Genomic DNA, 21,417 nt, shown 5'->3' on the forward strand with positions numbered 1-21,417 from the left:
AATACAGTAGAACAAAAGTAAACAAAAAGTCTATATACAGTGAGTGCAAATGAGGTAAGATAAGGGAGGTAAGGATATAAATAGGCCATGGTGGCGAAGTAATTACAATATAGCAATTAAACACTGGAATGGTAGATGTGCAGAAGATGAATGTGCAAGTAGAGATACTGGGGTGCAAAGGAGCAAGATAAATAAATAAATACTGTATGGGGATGAGGTAGGTAGATAGATGGGCTGTTTACAGATGGTCTATGTACAGGTGTAGTGATCTGTGAGCTGCTCTGACAGCTGGTGCTTAAAGCTAGTGAGGGAGATATGAGTCTCCAGCTTCAAAGATTTTTGCAGTTCGTTCCAGTCATGGGCAGCAGAGAACTGTAAGGAAAGACGACCAAAGGAGGAATTGGCTTTGGGGGTGACCAGTGAGATATACCTGCTGGAGCGTGTGCTACGAGTGGGTGCTGCTATGGTGACCAGTGAGCTGAGATAAGACGGGGCTTTACCTAGCAGAGACTTGTTGATAACCTGTAGCCAGTGGGTTTGGCGACGCGAAAGAAGCGAGGGCCAACCAACGAGAGTGTACAGGTTGCAATGGTGGGTAGTATATGGGGCTTTGGTGACAAAACGGATGGCACTGTGATAGACTGCATCCAATTTATTGAGTAGAGTGTTGGAGGCTATTTTATAGATGACATCACCGAAGTCGAGGATCGGTAGGATGGTCAGTTTTACGAGGGTATGTTTGGCAGCATGAGTAGGAGGAGAAGGATGCTTTGTTGCGATATAGGAAGCCAATTCTAGATTTAATTTTGGATTGGAGATATTTAATGTGAGTCTGGAAGGAGAGTTTACAGTCTAACCAGACACCTAGGTATTTGTAGTTGTCCCCGTACTCTAAGTCAGAGCCGTACAGAGTAGTGATGCTGGACAGGTGAGCAGGTGCGGGCAGTGATCGGTTGAAGAGCATGCATTTAGTTTTCTCTGCGTTTAAGAGGAGTTGGAGGCCACGGAAAGAGAGTTGTATGGCATTGAAGCTCATCTGGAGGTTAGTTAACACAGTGTCCAAAGAGGGGCCAGAAGTATACAGAATGGTGTCATCTGCGTAGAGGTGTACCAGAGAATCACCAGCAGCAAGAGCAACATCATTGATGTATCCAGAGAAGAGAGTCGGCCCGAGAATGGAACCATGTGGCACCCCTATAGAGACAGCCAGAGGTCCAGCAACAGGCCCTCCGATTTGACACACAGAACTCTATCAGAGAAGTAGTTGGTAAACCAGGCGAGGCAATCATTTGAGAAACCAAGGCTGTCAATTCTGCCAATAAGAATGTGGTGATTGACAGAGTCGAAAGCCTTGGCCAGGTCGATGAATAAGACTGCAGAGTAATGTCTCTTATCGATGGCGGTTATGATGTCGTTTAGGACCTTGAGCGTGGCTGAGGTGCACCCATGACCAACTCTGAAACCAGATTGCATAGCGGAGAAGGTACGGTGGGATTCGAAATGGTCGGTAATCTGTTAACTTGGCTTTCGAAGACCTTAGAAAGACAGGGTAGGATAGATATAGATCTGTAGCAGTGTGGGTCTAGAGTGTCACCCCCTTTGAAGAGGGGAATGACCGCGGCAGCTTTCCAATCTTTGGGAATCTCAGACGATACGAAAGAGAGGTTTAACAGGCTAGTAATAGGAGTTGCAACAATTTCAGCAGATAATTTTAGAAAGAGAGGGTCCAGATTGTCTATCCCCGGCTGATTTGTAGGGGTCCAGATTTTGCAGCTCTTTCAGAACATCAGCTATCTGGATTTGGGGAAAGGAGAAATGGTGGGGGCTTTTGCGGGTTGCTGTGGAGAGTGCCGGGCAGTTGACCGGGGTAGGAGTAGCCAGGTGGAAAGCATGGCCAGCCGTAGAGAAATGCTTATCGAAATTCTCAATTATAGTGGATTTATCGGTGGTGACAGTGTTTCCTAGCCTCAGAGCAGTGGGCAGCTGGGAGGAGGTGATCTTATTCTCCATGGACTTTACAGTGTCCCAGAACTTTTTTTTGAGTTTGTACTTCAGGATGCAAATTTCTGTTTGAAAAAGCTAGCCTTAGCTTTCCTAACTGCCTGTGTATATTTGTTCCTAACTTCCCTGAAAAGTTGCATATCACGGGGGCTATTTGATGCTAATGCAGAACGCCACAGGATGTTTTTGTGCTGGTCAAGGGCAGACAGGTCTGGAGTGAACCAAGGACTATATCTATTCCTAGTTCTACATTTTTTGAATGGGGCGTGTTTATTTAAGCTGGTGAGGAAGGCACTTTTAAAGAATAGCCAGGCATCATCTACTGACGGGATGAGGTCAATGTCATTCTAGGATACCCTGGCCAGGTCAATTAGAAAGGCCTGCTCGCAGAAGTGTTTTAATTAAGGAGCGTTTGACAGTGATGAGTGGAAGCCGTTTGACCGCTGACCCATTACGGATGCAGGCAATGAGGCAGAGATCGCTGAGATCTTGATTGAAAAGAGCAGAGGTGTATTTGGAGGGTGAGTTAGTTGGATGACATCTGTGAGGGTGCCAGTGATTACGGATTTGGAATTGTACCTGGTAGGTTCATTGATAATTTGTGTGAGATTGAGGGCATCAAGCTTGGATTGTAGGATGGCCGGAGTGTTAAGCACGTCCCAGTTTAGGTCACCTAGTAGCACGAGCTCAGAAGATAGATGGGGGGCAATCAATTCTCATATGGTGTCGAGAGCACAGCTGGGATGTCTATAGCAAGCGGCAACAGTGAGAGACTTGTTACTGGAAAGGTGAATTTTTAGAAGTAGAAGCTCGATTTGTTTGGGTACAGATTTGGATAGTAATACAGAACTCTGCAGGCTATCTTTGCAGTAGATTGCAACACTGCCCCCCTTCGGCAGTTCTATCTTGATGGAAAATGCTATAGTTAGTGATGGAGAGTTCAAGGTTTTTGGTAGTTTTCCTAAGCCAGGATTCAGACACGACTAAGACATCCGGGTTGGCAGAGTGTGCTGAAGCAGTGAGTAAAACAAACTTAGGGAGTAGGCTTCTAATGTTAACATGCATGAAACCAAGGCTTTTACAGTTACAGAAGTCAACAAATGAGAGTACCTGGGGAGTGGGAGTGGAGCTAGGCACTGCAGGACCTGGATTAACCTCTACATCACCAGAAGAACAGGGAAGTAGGATAAGGGTACGGCTAAATGCTATACGAACTGGCCGTCTAGCACGTTCAGAACAGAGAGTAAAAGGAGCAGGTTTCTGGGCACAATAGCATAGATTACAGGCATAATGTACAGACAAAGGTAAGGTAGGATGTGAGTACATTGGAGGTAAACCTAGGCATTGAGTAATGATGAGGGAGATATAGTCTCTAGAGACGTTTAAGGAGGTGGAACAACATGGTTGGTTTAGGCATATTGAGCAGGGCTAGAAGCTCTACAGTGAAATAAGACAGTAATCACTAACCAGGACAGTAATGGACGAGGCATATTGATATTAGAGCGAGGCATGCATATCCAAGTGAACATATGGATCCAGTGAGTGGTTGGGCTGACTGGGAACATGGCGATTTAGACAGTTATCAGGCCGATGCTAACACGCTAACAGTTAGTAGGCCGGGACTAAACAAGCTAGCAGTTAGCAGACCGGGTTAGCAAGCAAGCAGTTAGCAGGGGCTAGCAGTTAGCAGACCGGGGCAGGCAAGCAAGCAGTTAGCCGGGGCTAGCAGTTAGTAGACCGGGGCTAGCAAGTTAGCCTTTGGGGGACGTCGCGATGGGGCTAAGTCTGTTTTTAAAGCTCTAGGTAGCTAGCAGGTTAGCAGAATGGGTTTTCAGCGGGAGTTGCACCTGAGGGGCCTGTTGGAATCCTCGGGCAGATTATGTCGTTATTCCAGTCGTAGAGGATCGGCAGGGTTCCGTGCCCCGTACTGGCAGTAGAAGGGGTCCGGATATTGTAGCACAGGAGTGAGCCGGGAGATTGTTCTTGCAGGGGTTAGCCCCAGGCTAGTTGGTGCTAGCTCCAGGACAGAAACGTTAGGAAACGTTAGCAAGGAGTAGCCAACCCTGGTTACGGTTAGCAAGCTGTGATGATCTAGATGAAAAGGTTCAGAGTTTGTGGTAGGAATTCGGGGATATGGAGAGAAAAATAGGTCCGGCATGCTCTGGTTTGAAACGCGTTGTACGAACTGGCGATAGCTGGTCGCTAGTTAGCTAGCTAGCTTCAGTTAACCTCTTGAAACTCCCCATCCCGGATCCGGGATTGTGACTAAGCCTCAGGCTCATTAGCATAACGCAACGTTAACGATTTCTGAAAATCGCAAATAAAATTAAAATAATGCATTTGCTCTCAAGCTTAGCCTTTTCTTAACAACACTGTCATCTCAGATTTTCAAAATATGCTTTTGAACCATAGAAATTGACTAATTTGTGTAAGAGTATGCTAAGCTAGCATAGCATTTTGTGTAGCATGTAGCACGCAACATTTTCACAAAAGCCAGATAACCAAATAAATAAAATCATTTACCTTTGAAGAGCTTCTGATGCTTTCAATGAGGAGACTCCCAGCCACATACCAGATGCGCAGTGTTTCCTGAAAGCGTCTGTGTGTAGGAGAAATCGTTCCGTTTTCTACATTGCGCCTGGCTACCGAAACGAACCGAAAATGCAGTCACCTACAACGTGAAACTTTTTCCGGATTAACTACATAATATCGACCGAAACATGGCAAATGTTGTTTGGAATCAATCCTCAAGGTGTTTTTTCACATATCTCTTCATTGACATGCAGTTCGTGGAAGCTTGCTTCTCTCTCTGTGCCCCATGGAAAAATACTGGCAGGTGACTTTTGCGCACCAATTTCGGCGCAGGACACCGGGCGGACACGTGGTAAATGTGGTCTCTTATGGTCAATCTTCCAATGATCTGCCTACAAATACGTCACAATGCTGCAGACACCTTGGGGAAACGACAGAAAGGGCAGACTCATTCCTCTTGCGTTCACAGCCATATAAGGAGATCATGAAAGACAGAGCCTCAAAAATCCTTGTCATTTCCTGGATGCCAAGTCATCTTGGTTTTGCCTGAAGCTCACGTTAAAGGGCACGCACAGAGAAGATATTTGTATTTCTGGACACGTCAGAGTGTTTTCTTTCGAACAGTAGCAATTATATGCATAGTCGAGCATCTTTTTGTGACAAAATATCTTGTTTAAAACGGGAACGTTTTTCTTCCAAAAATGAAATAGCGCCACCATAGGTGTAAGAGGTTAAGGTATTCAAGTCTGGAGGTAAATAAAACACTTAAAAAAACAAAATAAAACACAAATCCACACCACATTGGGTGTGGCGGGTTGCAGGAGAGTATTTTGAAGTTGAGGTTTAGGAAAAATATTAAAAAGAACGTGAAGAAAAATATATATATACACATGGGACGAGACTAGACAAAGACGTCTGACTGCTACACCATCTTGGATATCTAAAATGTGAACTGGCTTCTCAGTTTTGTTTGGGGAAAAATTCTGAATCATTCAATTACTGGATGCAATGTAGCAGTCTACTGTATTTGGAATATAAAACTGAATTAGGCCTAAATATATGAGCTTGTTTCAGATCTCCATACCTGATCTAGTCCATCAAATCTTCCTTCTCAGATAGTTCTACAATTAATTTAATATGCCTTGTTGTCATTGGTGAACTGACTAGGCTATTATCACATCATTAGCAGCCTTCTGTTGACATACAGTAATATAAGAAGGACAGATCAAATACCGATTAATTAAGTTTACATAACTTTCTGTGAAGGACGGTATTAGCAGAAAAGCTCTCACTTCTATCCACGCACAGCGCACACTGAACTACCGCAACACTGTACGCTTCCTTGTCAATGTGCTCACAGATATCAAAGCATGTGCCGCCTGCTAAATAGGCTACACATACACACACGGCAGAATCCTGCACATATTAGAGCAAGTGCACATAAAAGCAGGGCAGTAAGCTTAATAAAAAATACAAATAAAAAAACTTGCCTCAACTTAGCAAAGTAGCAAGATTGATACCGTACCAGCGTACATGAACCTCAAATTGCGTGCATGATACACAAAATGCATACAGGTTAGCAGGTCTGCATGATATACTGTAGTATGTTTTTCTTTGTAAATCCTTTTCTAGAGGAGAAAAGAGGAAAAGGAGGGTCTAGGAACCAACACTCACCCTAGCCAGGCTGACCCCGCCAGGGACCTTGTAGGGGACGTACTTCCTGTAGATGTGACCCACCCTGGAGCACGGGATGTCCTCCATACGCCCGCCACACATCCACACCTGTGGAGAGACAGCGAGAGAGGGCGGACAAGGTAGAAGGAGAGAGGTTTAACACAGCCAGCTGTGTGGGGGTCAGGGCATCACTGCAGTGTTAGTGTGTGTGTCTCCTGTGTCAGTGTGTGCCTGTGGTGTGCAGCTGTAAACAGTATGAGGACATGAGAGGCTGACAGGTACTAGGAAAGCAGGGAGGAAGAAAGAGAGTGGTTCTAGGGGGAGGGATGGAGGAATTGGAGAAAGACCAATATGGATTTTTGGGGTCAAGGAGGCTGATGGCCAATATTTTAGGGTGATATTCAATATCATAATATTTCAAAAACCATACATTTTACTTCTTTTTTTTGTACCAATCTAAGTACATAACATAATGTTAATACTTTTATTTGAATTGTAATTATCTTGATAAACTTGGTAAATTAAGATGGCATTGGTCTACAAACAATACAGGTGAAAGAATATTCAATAGGAGTGTGTGTATGGATTGAGTGATTGAGCTTGTTTAGGCTGATCAGTGGAGTCTATGGTGCTACAGACGACAATCTGTTTTCCTTCCATTTGGGACTTACATTAGCCTAATGATCAACAACATTTGCATAGAAGCATCACTCCAGGATGTCACGCCTGTATGGAAGGACATATAGGCACTGCTGTTTGAGAATATAAAATAACATCTTTTCAATTCAAATAGCTCCTACGTAACATGATTTGTGATCGGGAAAAGGTATATTTTTCCAGCTGTCAGGACACACCCCTAAACATCTCAGTTGCCAGGACAAAATTCGAAACAACTCAATTGGCTAGTTTAGACATTTGCCAAGAAATGGGCGGGTTGTAACTTGATCGTACTGCTACGATTGGATAGAGAGGCTTTAACTCAGCTCCCTTTTTTACACATCGCCCTTCATCGCTCATATCACTTGGTGCCATTTACAATTACTATGAGAACTAGCTCAACAGCGATGACATTTGCTACCAAGCCATAAATGTGCATAATATCTAACAAGGAGAGGGAGGGTAGGAAACATTTGTTGGACAATGCCTATGGGAAAATTACACATTTTGCTCTATGAGATAATCTTCATCCGCCAACATCTCTTTGTGAATTTAAAAAAATGTATGTAATCCAAAAAAGCACAAAGGCTTTATAATTCATAAATGTATTGTTAAATTGACTGATATGTCATAGAACAAAACGTATAAGATCTTCTAAGCCTGTTTTAACCCCAGACCCAATTTTCAACGGTTATCCCAAAACCCTATTCTTTCCCCATAGGAATGGCTGAATGAAACCTAGGTAACTAATGAATTTATGTTTTTTTATGATTACAAGCTGGCAAGCTTCATGGCCAACATTTATTTAGGCATTTTAAAACGGTTTCTCCTTTCCCTATTACGACAATCATCTAATCCGACTTGCAACCGTGAATTTACAGATACGATTGCAGTTGGTCAGATCAGCACACCAGTAAATAGATAACATTACATCGCAAGTCAGATTGCTCGTTCCCGAACATGATGCATGTGCAGAATGATAACCAGCTAATGTTAGCTAGCTATGTTGGTTATTAGCTCCTATCTGATATCTCAGCACCATGGCATAGTAGCTAATATAGCTAGCAAACTAACACCGCAGATGAACGGATTAGTTATCGTAATCTTCGCTAAAAGGTAACATAGCTATCTGCTTAGCTAGCTTGCTTATTGCATGCATGTTCAGACATGTCAACATAAGCTTTATTTATTAGTGAATTAACTAAACTAATATTTGCAACAGGAGTTTGATTTTGGTCACTGTGCCAATTCATTATTTTCTTAATACTGCACGTGTCTGTTGGAGAATGAGCTAGTTTGCTGCTGCTGATTTTCCCACCAAGACATTCCTTGGCATTGTTCAGTGCTCATGGCTCAGGCGATGAGTGGCGGCTGGCATAGTAGCAGCTTTGCTGCGTAGAGGGACTATCGGCAAAGCCGATAGAAGGGCCGACAGCCGATAGACTAGAAAAGTCCAATATCAGCCTGATATATCGTCTCGGACGATTATCGGTTGTTCTCTAAGAGGGATGACGGATAAAGGTAGCAGGGAGGCACAATAGCTATACAGTGACATCACTACACAGAGAACAAGACTATTATAAATGTCTCATCGGCCTCTTTGGACAGACATATGACTAAGAAGGAAGGAAAAACCTGACAGTAGAAGACAGCATGATGCTAAAGGCAGGCCTGAAATGTCACTGTGTGAATGTGACATACTTCAGGTTGACTCTTCTGGGTTAGGTGAAAGCTTTGAGCCATGGGCCAAAACAAGTCTTCTGTGAACTTTGTGCTGCAGGCCTGAAAGGGACAAGAGGTTGTCGGAGGCACCATCACGTGGAAACTCCTCATTCTGATTTGTAATCCTCCATTTGTGTGTGCCTCAAAAGTATTCTCACTTAAAAAACCTCAAGGATCCGTCCCTTTAAAAATTGTTTTTGTTGTTGCTTAAAATGACATACCCAAATGTAACTAACTGCCTGTAGCTCAGGACCTGAAGCAAGGATATGCATATTATTGATACCATTTGAAATTAAACACTTTAAAGTTTGTGGAAATGTGAAATTAATGTAGGAGAATATAACACATTAGATCTGGTCAAATATATTACAAAGAAAAAACCATCAACTTTGAAAGGCCATAATGTATGATTCGAGCCCAGGCACAATTTAGATTTTGGCCACTAGATGGCAGTAGTGTATGTGCAAAGTTTAAGATGGATCCAATGAACCATTGCATATCTGTTGTATCAAGACTGCCCAAATGTGCCTAATTGGTTTATTAACGAAGAAAGAAAGAAAATGGAGGACAAAAGACAAGTGTAGAGAAAGAGAAACACAGAAAGGAAGAGGGCATAACAGAGTAAAAGCGAGGGGAAGAGCAAGAAAGGGAGGAAATACTTTGTGTAGTTTTTGCTGACTAAGGTTCCTTGTTAGATGGGCTACTGCCAGATGAATGTTTAATGGCGTCTGAGGTTGGGCAGGTGAGTCCTGGTGTTCACGGAGAAGGCCAACAGAGCATTAAATATACATCACAACTTGTAGAGGCATGGAAGGAGGCACGTAATCATGCAAGTGTACATGTGCACACACACATCACACAGATGTCACACACAGTAGAGGCTCTGGAGGCCAGGCTGAGGAGGGGATACGCCTACTGATTGACCCTGGAATGAGGTCACTAGTACGACTGTGGAGCTGTGATTAACCCACAACGGGACATTTTGGCAGAGCGGCAATGAGTTAGAGATGATGCCAAAATACTCTGCATCTTCTGCAATTACTCTGATACTTTGAATCACTCAAGGACATCAAATAAATAAAAAGATTTTGAAATTAAGGTTGGGTAAGTAATCAATTACACATTTTGTATGTCTCTGTCAGGTGGTAGGCTAATTAGACGGCAAGATGTGGCAGTATCCAGAGCCACATACTGGTGTTGGCATTATACTATATACACATTCTCTTTAACCACAGATCTGGGATCAGATTAGCGTACCCCCAATTACAACCTTAAATATCAGGGGAATACAACATACAGTCTCTTCGGAAAGTATTCAGACCCCTTGACTTTTTCCACATTGTTACATTTTAGCCTTATTCTAAAATTGATGAAATCGTTTTTTTGCCCCTCAATTATAAACAAGACCCCATAATGACCAATCAAAAACAGGTTTAGAACAGGTATATTTTTATAAACCCCAGAAATAGGTTTAAAACAGGTATATTTAAAAAAAAAAACCAGAAATATCATGTTTCCATAAGTATTCAAACCCTTTACTCAGTACTTTGATGAAGCACCTTTGGCACCGACTACAGCCTCAAGTCTTCTTGGGTATGACGATACAAGCTTGGCACACCTGTATTTGGAGAGTTTCTCCCCTTCTCTGCAGAACCTCTCAAGCTCTGTCAGGTTGGATGGGGAGCGTTGCGTCGCTGCACAGCTGTTTTCAGGTCTCTCAGAGATGTTTGATCGGGTTCAAGTCCGGGCTCTGGCTGGACCCCTCAAGGACATTTAGAGACTTGTCCCAAAGCCACTCCTGCGTTGTCTTGGCTGTATGCTTAGAGTCATTGTCCTTTTGGAAGGTGAACCGTCGCCGCAGTCTGAGGTCCTGAGAGCTCTGGAGAAGGATCTCTATGTACTTTGCTCCGTTCATCTTTGCCTCGATCCTGACTAGTCTTCCTGCCCCTGCCACTGAAAAACATCCTCACAGCATGATGCTGCCACCACCATGCTTCACTGTAGGGATGGTGCCAGGTTTCCTCCAAACGTGACGCTTGGCATTCAGGCCAAATAGTTTAATCATGTTTTTATCAGACCAGAAAATCTTGTTTCTCATGGTCTGAGAATCCTTTAGGTGCCTTTTGGCACAGTCCAAGCGGGCTGTCATGTGCCTTTTATTGAGGAGTGCCTTCGACCATAAAGGCCTGATTGGTGGAGTGCTGCAGAGATGGTTGTCTTTCTGGAAGGCTCTCCCATCTCCACAAAGGAAGTCTAGAGCTCTGCCAGCGTGACCATCGGGTTCTTGGTCATTTCCTTGACCAACACCCTTCTCCCCTGATTGCTCAGAATGGCCGGGCAGTCAGCTCTAGGAAGAGTCTTGGTGGTTCTAAATTTCTTCATTTAAGAATGATGGAGGGCACTGTGTTCTTGGGGACTCTTCCCCAGATCTGTGCCTCGACACAATCCTGGCTCGGAGCTCTACAGACAATTCATTTGAACTCATGGCTTGGTTTATGCGGTGACATGCACTGTCAACTGTGGGACCTTTTACAGACAGAAGTACATAGACAGAAGTGTGCCTTTCCAAATCGTGTCCAATCAATTGAATTTAATACAGGTGGACTTCAATCAAGTTGTAGAAATATCTCAAGGATGATCAATGGAAACAGGATGCACCTGAGCTCAATTGAGAGTCTCATAGAAAAGGGTCGGAATACTTGTGTAAATAAGTATTTGTCATTACGGGGTATTGTGTGTCATTGGAAGGAGGATGCACCGGATCTCAATTTCGAGTCTCATAGTAAAGTGTCTGAATACTTATGTAAATAAGATATTTCTGTTTTTTTTTTTGTTGAGAAAGTGGATCAAGAGTTCTAGCAGAGTGCTGCCAGTGGATTAGAGTGCAGAACTGCTGATCCCTCCACCTCTACTAATGACCTCTAAAACCCCTGTGATACAGAGCAGGGTGGCAGCCGATAATACAGAACCTATCACACACTACAGTCAATGATCTTTAATAAGGCACACCTCATTCTCTCTCTGCCCACATCGGGGCCTAACATACAGTGGGGAGAACAAGTATTTGATACACTGCCGATTTTGCAGGTTTTCCTACTTACAAAGCATGTAGAGGTCTGTAATTTTTATCGTAGGTACACTTCAACTGTGAGAGTGGAAACGAAAACAAAAATCCAGAAAATCACATTGTATGATTTTTAAGTAATTAATTTGCATTTTATTGCATGACATAAGTATTTGATCACCTACCCACCAGTAAGAATTCCGGCTCGCACAGATCTGTTAGTTTTTCTTTAAGAAGCCCTCCTGTTCTCCACTCATTACCTGTATTAACTGCACCTGTTTGAACTCGTTACCTGTCCACACACTCAATCAAACAGACTCCAACCTCTCCACAATGGCCAAGACCAGAGAGCTGTGTAAGAACATTGGGGATAAAATTGTAGACCTGCACATGGCTGGGATGGGCTACAGGACAATAGGCAAGCAGCTTGGTGAGAAGGCAACTGCTGTTGGCGCAATTATTAGAAAATGGAAGAAGTTCAAGATGACGGTCAATCACCCTCGGTCTGGGGCTCCATGCAAGATCTCACCTCGTGGGGCATCAATGATCATGAGGAAGGTGAGGGATCAGCCCAGAAGTACACGGCAGGACCTGGTCAATGACCTGAAGAGAGCTGGGACCACAGTCTCAAAGAAAACCATTAGTAACACACTACGCCATCATGGATTAAAATCCTGCAGCGCACGCAAGGTCCCCCTGCTCAAGCCAGCGCATGTCCAGGCCCATCTGAAGTTTGCCAATGGCCATCCCGAAACACACAGCCAGGGCAACTAAGGCCCCGTAAGAAGCATCTCAAGGTCCTGGAGTGGCCTAGCCAGTCTCCAAACATGAACCCAAAAGAACATCTTTGGAGGGAGCTGAAAGTCCGTATTGCCCAGCGACAGCCCCGAAACCTGAAGGATCTGGAGAAGGTCTGTATGGAGGAGTGGGCCAAAATCCCTGCTGCAGTGTGGACAAACCTGGTCAAGAACTACAGGAAATGTATGATCTCTAATTGCAAACAAAGATTTCTGTACCAAATATTAAGTTCTGCTTTTCTGATGTATCAAATACTTGTGTCATGCAATAAAATGCTAAGTAATTACTTAAAAATCATACAATGTGATTTTCTGGATTTTAGATTCTGTCTCTCACAGTTGAAGTGCACCTATGACAAAAATTACAGACCTCTACATGCTTTGTAAGTAGGAAAACCTGCAAAATCGGCAGTGTATCAAATAATTGTTCTCCCCACTGTATATATGTTCGTCAACTGAGGGGTGGGTTTTGCAAACATAAAACGCTATTCAGAGTTATTTTAATTTTGTGGTTACCTCACCCTTGTCTTTGGTTTTAGATAAAACAACCATACCTACAGTATCAGAAAAACACCTCAGGATTCCAATTAGCAACAGTAGATACAGTTGAAGTCAGAAGTTACATACACCTTAGCCAAATACATTTAAACTCAGTTTTTCACAATTCCTGACATTTAATCTTAGTAAAAAATCCCTGTTTTAGGTCAGTTAGGATCACCACTTTATTTTACGAATGTGAAATGTCAGAATAATAGTAGAGAGAATGATTTATTACCAGCTTATATTTCTTTCATCACATTCCCAGTGGGTCAGATGTTTACAAAAACTCAATTAGTATTTTGTAGCATTGCCTTTAAATTGTTTGTTTAACTTGGGTCAAATGTTTCGGAGAGCCTTCCACAAGCTTCCCACAATAATTTGGGTAGATTTTGGCCCATTCCTCCTGACAGAGCTGGTGTAACTGAGTCGGGTTTGCAGGCCTCCTTGCTCGCACACGCCTTTTCAGTTCTGCCCAAAAATGTTCTATAGGATTGAGGCCAGGGCTTTGTGATGCCCACTCCAATACATTGACTTTGTTGTCCTTAAGCCATTTTGCCACAACTTTGTAAGTATGCTTAGGGTCTTTGTCCATTTGGAAGACCCATTTGCGACCAAGCTTTAACTTCCTGACTGATGTCTTGAGATGTTGCTTCAATATATCCACATCATTTTCCTCCTCATGATGCCATCTATTTTGTGAAGTCTCTCCTGCAGCAAAGCACCTCCACAACATGATGCTGCAACCCCCGTGCTTCACGGTTGGGATGGTTTTCTTCATCTGCAAGCATCCCCCTTTTTCCTCCAAACATAACAATGGTCATTATGGTCAAACAGTTCTATTTTGTTTCATCAGACCAGAGGACATTTCTCCAAAAAGTACAATCTCTTTTATGGCGCTTTTGTTGCAGTGGCTTCTTCTTTGCTGAGCGGCCTTTCAGGTTATGTCAATATAGGACTTGTTGTACTGTGGATATAGAGACTTTTGTACCTGTTTCCTCCAGCATCTTCACAAGATCATTTGCTGTTGTTCTGAGATTAATTTGCACTTTTCGACAGAGACAGAACGCATCTCTAGGAGACAGAACGCGCATCCTTCCTGAGCAGTATGACGGCTGCATGGTCCATGGTGTTTATACTTGCGTACTATTGTTTGTACAGATGAATGCGGTACCTTCAGACGTTTGGAAATTGTTCCCAAGGATGAACCAGACTTGTGGAGGTCTACAATTTGTTTTCTGAGGGCTTGGCTGATTTCTTTTGCTTTTCCCATGTCAAGCAAAGAGGCACTGAGTTTGAAGGTAGGCCTTGAAATACATCCACAGGTACACCTCCAATTGACTCAAATGATGTCAATCAGAAGCTTCTAAAGCCATGATATAATTTTCTGGAATTTTCAAATCTGTTTAAAGGCATAGTCAAGTTAGTGTATGTAAACTTCTGACCCACTGGAATTGTGATACAGTGAATTATTAGTGAAATGATCTGTCTGTAAACAATTGTTGGAAAAATGACTTGCGTCATGCACAAAGTAGATGTCCTAACAGACTTGCCAAAACTATAGTTTGTTAACAACAAATGTGTGGAGTGGTTGAAAAACTTGTTTTAATGACTCCAACCTAAGTGTATGTAAACTTCCGACTTCAACTGTACATAATTCAGAAGATCTACCAAACAAAAACCCTGATGTAGCTTAGAAAGTTTCAAAATACAACTTACTAAGAAATTCACTGCCTGTGATACCATAGTATTATCTGACAGCAATGAACCGAATATTCTCTGGTCTTGGCCATGGTTTTATTATCCTCTTCTCTCTGAATTCCAACAGTTGAGAGAGACAGCATTACATTGGTAAAAGGCTCCAGAATTATCTAAATGAAGGGTTGCTTCTAACATTTTGGACTCCTATATCCAGACCAGGGCTGAGACCTGTCAAGGGCCCAGATGGCAAATCAACCTCTAATTTGATGAGAGGATGGGTTGATCTGCTCCCCAAACGTTACCTAGGTTTTCATGTTCTAATGCAGTATTTAGCCAAGCAGAGGAGTGCCACTTCAACTTTCTGCTGACTTTTACGAACACTGGCAGTATCAGTGAGCTGAATATAAGTGAGTCTGTAAGAGCCTTGTGGTTTTAAAACCACAATTTAATTATTTTGATGAGCTTTCCAAAAAACTTTAGCTCCAAAGGGGAAAGGGAGGGCTGGAGTTGAGACAGTGGAGAGACTAGTGCTTTACATGCAGCAAGAGTCCGCATAATAAATGGCTATCCTATGGAATAATTCATAGTGAGGCAGAACTCTAAAGCATAATCTAATATGGTTTCTGAGTATGATGGATGTAGGAGTTCTCCGAGCAGCAGAGCGGATTTGAACCAGAATGATTGAAACATGAGGTGAAATCTGAATACCAACTTCCACCATTGCCTTAAAGCTAGTTAGTTAATGGGTTTCTGATAAAAACTTGGCAGCGGTGGCTTCAGCTTGTTGATGGTGTGACGGTTCGTCAATCGGGGTGTGCAAACCTTTGTTTCCTCCCAGCACTGACACACCTGACTCAGCGGTTAGCGCATTGGGCAAGCAACTGAAAGGTCACTGATTGGAATACCTGAGCCAACAAGGTGTAAAATGTGTCGATGTGCCCTTGAGCAAGGTACTTAACCCTAATACGCTCCAAGGGTGCTGTAGTACTATGGCTGACCCTGTAAAACAACATTTCACTGCACCTATCGGGCAAATTATTATCAGGCCCTTTATTATGAAGTGTTACAGTAGTACTGGGCTGGAACAAAAGCCTGAACCTCCTGTGTATCTCCAGGACTAAAGATCAAAGAACACTACTGTAAGTCAATAAGGGCATCTTCCCAAAAACAACTTTGCCATCTTAGTGTCCATTGTCATTGTGGTGTTTTACCTTGAAAGAGATTTCGTACTGCTCTCCTCCCCAGATCTCCAGTCCCGTGTCATATCCTCCCAACTCCCAGAACCACTTCCTGTCCACGGCAAAGAGTCCGCCAGCCATCACAGGAGACCTGATGGACAAAAAGGGGGGTGGGGTGTAAGACAACACCAATACATGTCACACTCATACCTCAACATGATGACATTGTCCCTCACTCAATCACTGGCTTCAGACCAGCCAAAATGACAGGAAGATATTAATTCTCATGAAGGATAAATCAAAAACATGTAAGTCAGTGTGGAAAGGTGACTGCTATGGCAGGCCAGCGGTTTATAACCGTCTTTATAGACTGTTTGTGCGAGTTGAAGGCTTTATTACTCAACCAGACTCATCAATTTGGAAGTTAACTGTAGGCTTACCCGGGGGTTCTCTGAACACAGAAACAATTAAACCATCAACGCCACGGCGGAACCTGACTGGCATAATAAGCATCATACTCAACTCATAATGTTAAACACATAATAAAACTAAATTTTCACTGTACAGTAGGATAGTTTCCCTCAAGTAGTTGCTCAATGAAAATCAGGACATAGCCTGCATCGAGGACGTCTTCCCCACAGTGACTGTACGTACATATGCCAACCAGAAGCCATGGATCACAGGCAACATTCGCACTGAGCTAAAGGGTAGAGCTGCCGCTTTCAAGGAGCGGGCCTCTAACCCGGAAGCTTATAAGAAATCCCACTATGCCCTGCGACGAACCATCAAACAGGCAAAGTGTCAATACAGGACTAAGATTGAATCGTACTACACCGGATCCGACGAGCGTCGGATGTGGCAGGGTTTGCACTACTACAGACCACAAAGGGAAGCACAGCCAAGAGCTGCCCAGCGACACAAGCCTACCAGACGAGCTAAATAACTTCTATGCTCGCTTAGGCAAATCACACTGAAACACGCATGAGAGCATCAGCTGTTCCGGATGACCGTGTGATTAAGCTCTCCGCAGCCGATGTGAGGAAGACCTTTAAACAGGTCAATATTCACAAGGCACTGGGGCAGACGGATTACCAGGACGTGTACTCTGAGCATGCGCTGACCATCCGGAAAGTGTCTTCACTGACATTTTCAACTTCTCCCTATCTGAGTCTGTAATACCAACATGTTTCAATCTGACCACCATAGTCCCTGTGCCCAAGAACACTAAGGTAACCTGCCTAAATGACTACCGACCCGTAGCACTCATATCTGTAGCCATGAAATGCATTGAAAGGCTGGTCATGGCTCACAACACCATTATCCCAGAAACCCTAGATCCACTCCAATTTGTATACCGCGCCAACAGATCCACAGATGATGCAATCTCAAATTGCACTCCACACTGCCCTTTCACACCTGGACAAAAGGAACACCTATGTGAGAATGCTATTCATTAACTCCGCGTTCAATACCATAGCTTAGTGATGAGCTTTGAAGGTACTAAGGATCCTGGGACATAAACACCTCCCTCTGCAACTGGATCCTGGACTTCCTGATGGACCGCCCCCAGGTGGTAAGGGTAGGTAACAACACATCCGCCATGCTGATCCTCAACACGGGTGACCCTTAGGGGTGAATGCCCAGTCCCCTCCTGTAACCTCTGTTCACTCATGACTGCACGGCCCGGCACGACTCCAACATCATCATTAAGTTTGCTGATGACACAACAGTGATCACTGACAACGATGAGACAACCTATAGGGAGGAGGTCAGAGACCTGACCGTGTTGTGCCAGGACAACAACCTCTCCCTCAATGTGATTAAGACAAAGGAGATGATTGTGGACTAAAGGAAAAGGAGTACCAAGCAAGCCCCAATTCTCATTGACGGGGCTGTAGTGGAGCAGGTTGAGAGTTTCCTTGGCGTCCATATCACCAACAAACTAACATGGTCCAAGCACACCACACCAAGACAGTTGTGAAGAGGGCACAATAAAACTTATTCCCCCTCGGGAGACTGAAAAGATTTGGCATGGGTCCAAAGACTCCAGCCACCCTAGTCATAGACTGTTCTCTCTGCTACAGCAAGGCAAGTGGTACCGGAGCGCCAAGTCTAGGTCCAAGAGGCTTCTAAACAGCTTCTACCCCCAAGCCATAAGACTCCTGAACTGCTAATCAAAAGGCTACCCAGACTATTTGCACCCCCCCCCCCACGCTGCTGCTCTGTTATTATCTATGCATAGTCACTTTAATAACTACATGTACATATTACCTCAATACCGGTGCCCCCGCACATTGACTCTGTACCGGTACCCCTTGTATATAGCCTCGCTATTGTTATTTACTGATGCTCTTTAATTATTTGTCTGTTGTCTGTAGCTTGTGAGGTGTGGAAACACTTTGTTGCTTTTATGAATTTTGTCTTGCTGCTTTTTGTTCTATGTTGCTCTGTCTGTATGCTACGTCTTGCTTGTCCTATGTTGCTCTGTCTGTATGCTATGTCTTGCTTGTTCTATGTTGCTATTGTCTATATTGTAATTGTTTGTAATAACCTGCCCAGGGACTGCGGTTGAAAATTAGCCGGCTGGCTAAAACCGGCACTTTTACTGAAATGTTGATTAATGTGCACTGTCCCTGTAAAAATAAAAAATAAACTCAACTCAACTAAACTCAATTTGTTATTTTTATCTCTTAATTTTTTTGGGGGGGGAGGGGGGGTATTTTCTTAAAACTGCATTGTTGGTTATGGGCTGGTCAGTAAGCATTTTACTGTAAGGTCTACCTGTTGTATTCAGCGCACATGACAAATAAAATCGGATTTGAAATCTTGTTGAGAATTCCAAGGAAAAGCATACTCCTGTCAAAACTTGTGTGTGTGTGTGTGTCAGTGGTCAGGCGTGTGTCAGAGATGCATAGTTTGGTAAGTCTTCGTTATGTGTGTATTCAACTGGGGCCAAAATGGTAGTAATCATTTGCCCCTCCGTGATTTGATGTGCTGTCACTCTCATGACATTTAAACTTATCTGATGGGGTTCTAATAAATCAGTTGCAGTGGGGTGATTATGAACATAGTGTGTTAATTGATTAACCAGGCAGACAGGATTTGTACAGAATTTGGGGAGGACCCTGAATGGCATCCTTATTACTGGAGACGTGTCCCTGACTGGAAGGGCTATCAGAGGGAGACAATGAGACTATTAAACAGGCAGGCTACAGTCTCCACATACACACCACAGGCTGTCATGGCAACTAGCGGCCCCCTTCAACTCTAAATTGGAGGCAGAGATGAACCCTCTCTGGATGGATATTGGAGGGGAGAGAGAAGTTAGATGTTCGAGTGACTCGTAAGAAGGCAGATGTCTGGGTCCTAAACTTCTCCGTTAGAATGATCAATTAAGGGAAATCGATAGTTACATATCGCAATATTATTTTGGAAGATATTTTATTGGATCTGACTCCAAGTAACGATTGGGGGGGGAAAAAATCTTTCAAAAATCTGCTAGGTAGCGTTAGCTAGAGCTAGTCGGCTGTACCGGCACCAAAACTCTGGTAATATTCATCCCATAGCTTGTTCTCCATCTTTTTAAATAGCGAGCCAATATGTTTCACACTTTAATTTCTATGACTTATCAAAACGAATGTTCTCATGCTCTCCCTTGTCTCTCTGCAGCAGACATATAGTGAGCAAAATGTTTGGAACATCAAAATGCAATGAAATCGCATTATCGGATTGCAATACATATCGCATCGGAACTTAAGTATCGTGATATCGTATCGTGATATCGTATCGTGAGGTCCCTGGAAATTCCCAGCTCTAATGTCTGGAATGCTGAATAACATCTGTTTGGGGGCATTTAAATGGTAGAAGTCTTTGGCATTCAACAGCGTGAACCCCGAGGCTGCGCCACACAGATAAAGAAGGTAGCCGTGGAGGCAAAGGGATGTCTTATGTAAAGCATTTATCAGCAGAGGACTGCTCAGCTGAGGTTACTCCCTCACTGGCACCACGTCATTTCTATTCCACCCCTCTCTCCTTCCTGCCCTCTCCTCAAATTTTCATCACACTATTCTGTGTCGCTTTGCAAGAATTACAATTCCATTTAAAATTGACCATGAATATTCAGTCGCAATTTAGTTTTACTTCAAATTGCAAAGCCGATATTCCCAATTTCAGTCTATTGACCTCTGAGGGAGCGCTCACAAAAGTGTGGAGCCGAGAGAATCCTTGTGTCATCTTGCAATGAAAGGGGAGTAGAGCATATTGCCCATCAGGCCAGGAGGCATGGAGCATGGAGGGATTTAGAGGCTTTCACACCCAGGGGCCAGCATGGATGTTTGCCCCCTAATATGTTCTCGTCAGTCCATCTAACCCACTTCTCATTTCATGCTACTGCACTGTCAATCACACAGAAAATGAGTTAACTCAAACTGTGTGGCATCTGGTGACTAAAAATGGGATCATTCTAAATATGCTGATTTGTTGGGTCCTGATGTGTTTTCTGGTGACGTGACTCACTCGAAGGGTTCGCTAGAGTCCTCTTTTGTCAGCTCCGAGGGGATGGGGATGCGTTTGTAGTACATCTCCCAGTCAAACGCCCCTCGCATGGCATCGCCCGCCTGCGTCTCGTAGCCAAAGTTGTCGTGGTCGATCACGTCGATCATCGGACACACGATGGACTTCCTGTTTTCGGCGATACGGTCTAAAAGATAGAGCATGAGTGGGGAGAAAGAAAACCAGACAGAAAGCGGTATATGGCCTAAGTCAAACATCAGTGTTAAAATGTTGCCCCCTTTGGACAGGGTAATAGGCACATTGTACAGATGAGTAATTCATATAATAGTATATTCATCTACCACAGAATGACCAAAAAGAAACTACATAGCAAAGCATTGTGCAGTGTGCTCTAACAGGATGACTCACCCAGCAGCGGGGGCAGCCAGTTGATGTTGGCTTCACAGTGGGAGTCCAGGAAGGTGATGACCTCTCCATTGGCCGCCGCCGCCCCCAGCAGACGGGTCCTGATGAGACCCTCCCTCTTCTTGGTGCGCAGGATCCTCACCTTGGGCAGCCGCACCATGTACTCCTCCAGAGACCCCTTTAGGTGCTCTACAGGGAGAGAGACAGGAGAGAGGGGGTTACAACACAGTCAGACGAACATGCACGCAGACAAACATATGCATACACTGCATCCCTCTAGTAAGGCCTCCAGGAGCACTGAAGGAGACCCATCAATACAAAAGAACAGACATGAGAACACGTGCACTCAAACACACAAATTCGGAGGAACACACAGTAGGTCTGGCACAATTAAGTGATAATGCCCAAGAAGCCGGTGTTTGGAGGATATATTGGCACTGGTGTTAGACCCAAGATGAAGTTGAGTTCCAATATATCCTCCAATCACCGGCTTCGAGGGCAATATAACTTTTATACAACGTGTTACCATAAGATATATTAAATTGAGATGCACACTCTATATATATATACTCCCAGTAATTTATTGGGTAAATTACTGGTGTATACACACATTATGTATGTATGTATGTATGTATGT

General features: G+C 43.7%; 1 protein-coding gene across 1 annotated transcript in view; it reads right to left on the reverse strand.

Moving 5' to 3' along the window:
* Positions 1-21,417, reverse strand: part of LOC135550715 (polypeptide N-acetylgalactosaminyltransferase 10-like) — a 104,108-nt gene that overhangs the window by 11,131 nt on the left and 71,560 nt on the right. The window contains exons 5-8 of the mRNA XM_064981765.1: positions 20,784-20,969; positions 20,379-20,562; positions 15,897-16,014; positions 6,208-6,315 (exon numbers count right to left, since the gene is read on the reverse strand). Of these exons, the coding sequence (XP_064837837.1) occupies positions 6,208-6,315; positions 15,897-16,014; positions 20,379-20,562; positions 20,784-20,969 (596 nt within the window). The remainder of the gene's footprint in view (positions 1-6,207; positions 6,316-15,896; positions 16,015-20,378; positions 20,563-20,783; positions 20,970-21,417) is intronic.

Source organism: Oncorhynchus masou, chromosome 12 (genome assembly GCF_036934945.1).
Source record: "Oncorhynchus masou masou isolate Uvic2021 chromosome 12, UVic_Omas_1.1, whole genome shotgun sequence".
NCBI lineage: Eukaryota > Metazoa > Chordata > Actinopteri > Salmoniformes > Salmonidae > Oncorhynchus > Oncorhynchus masou.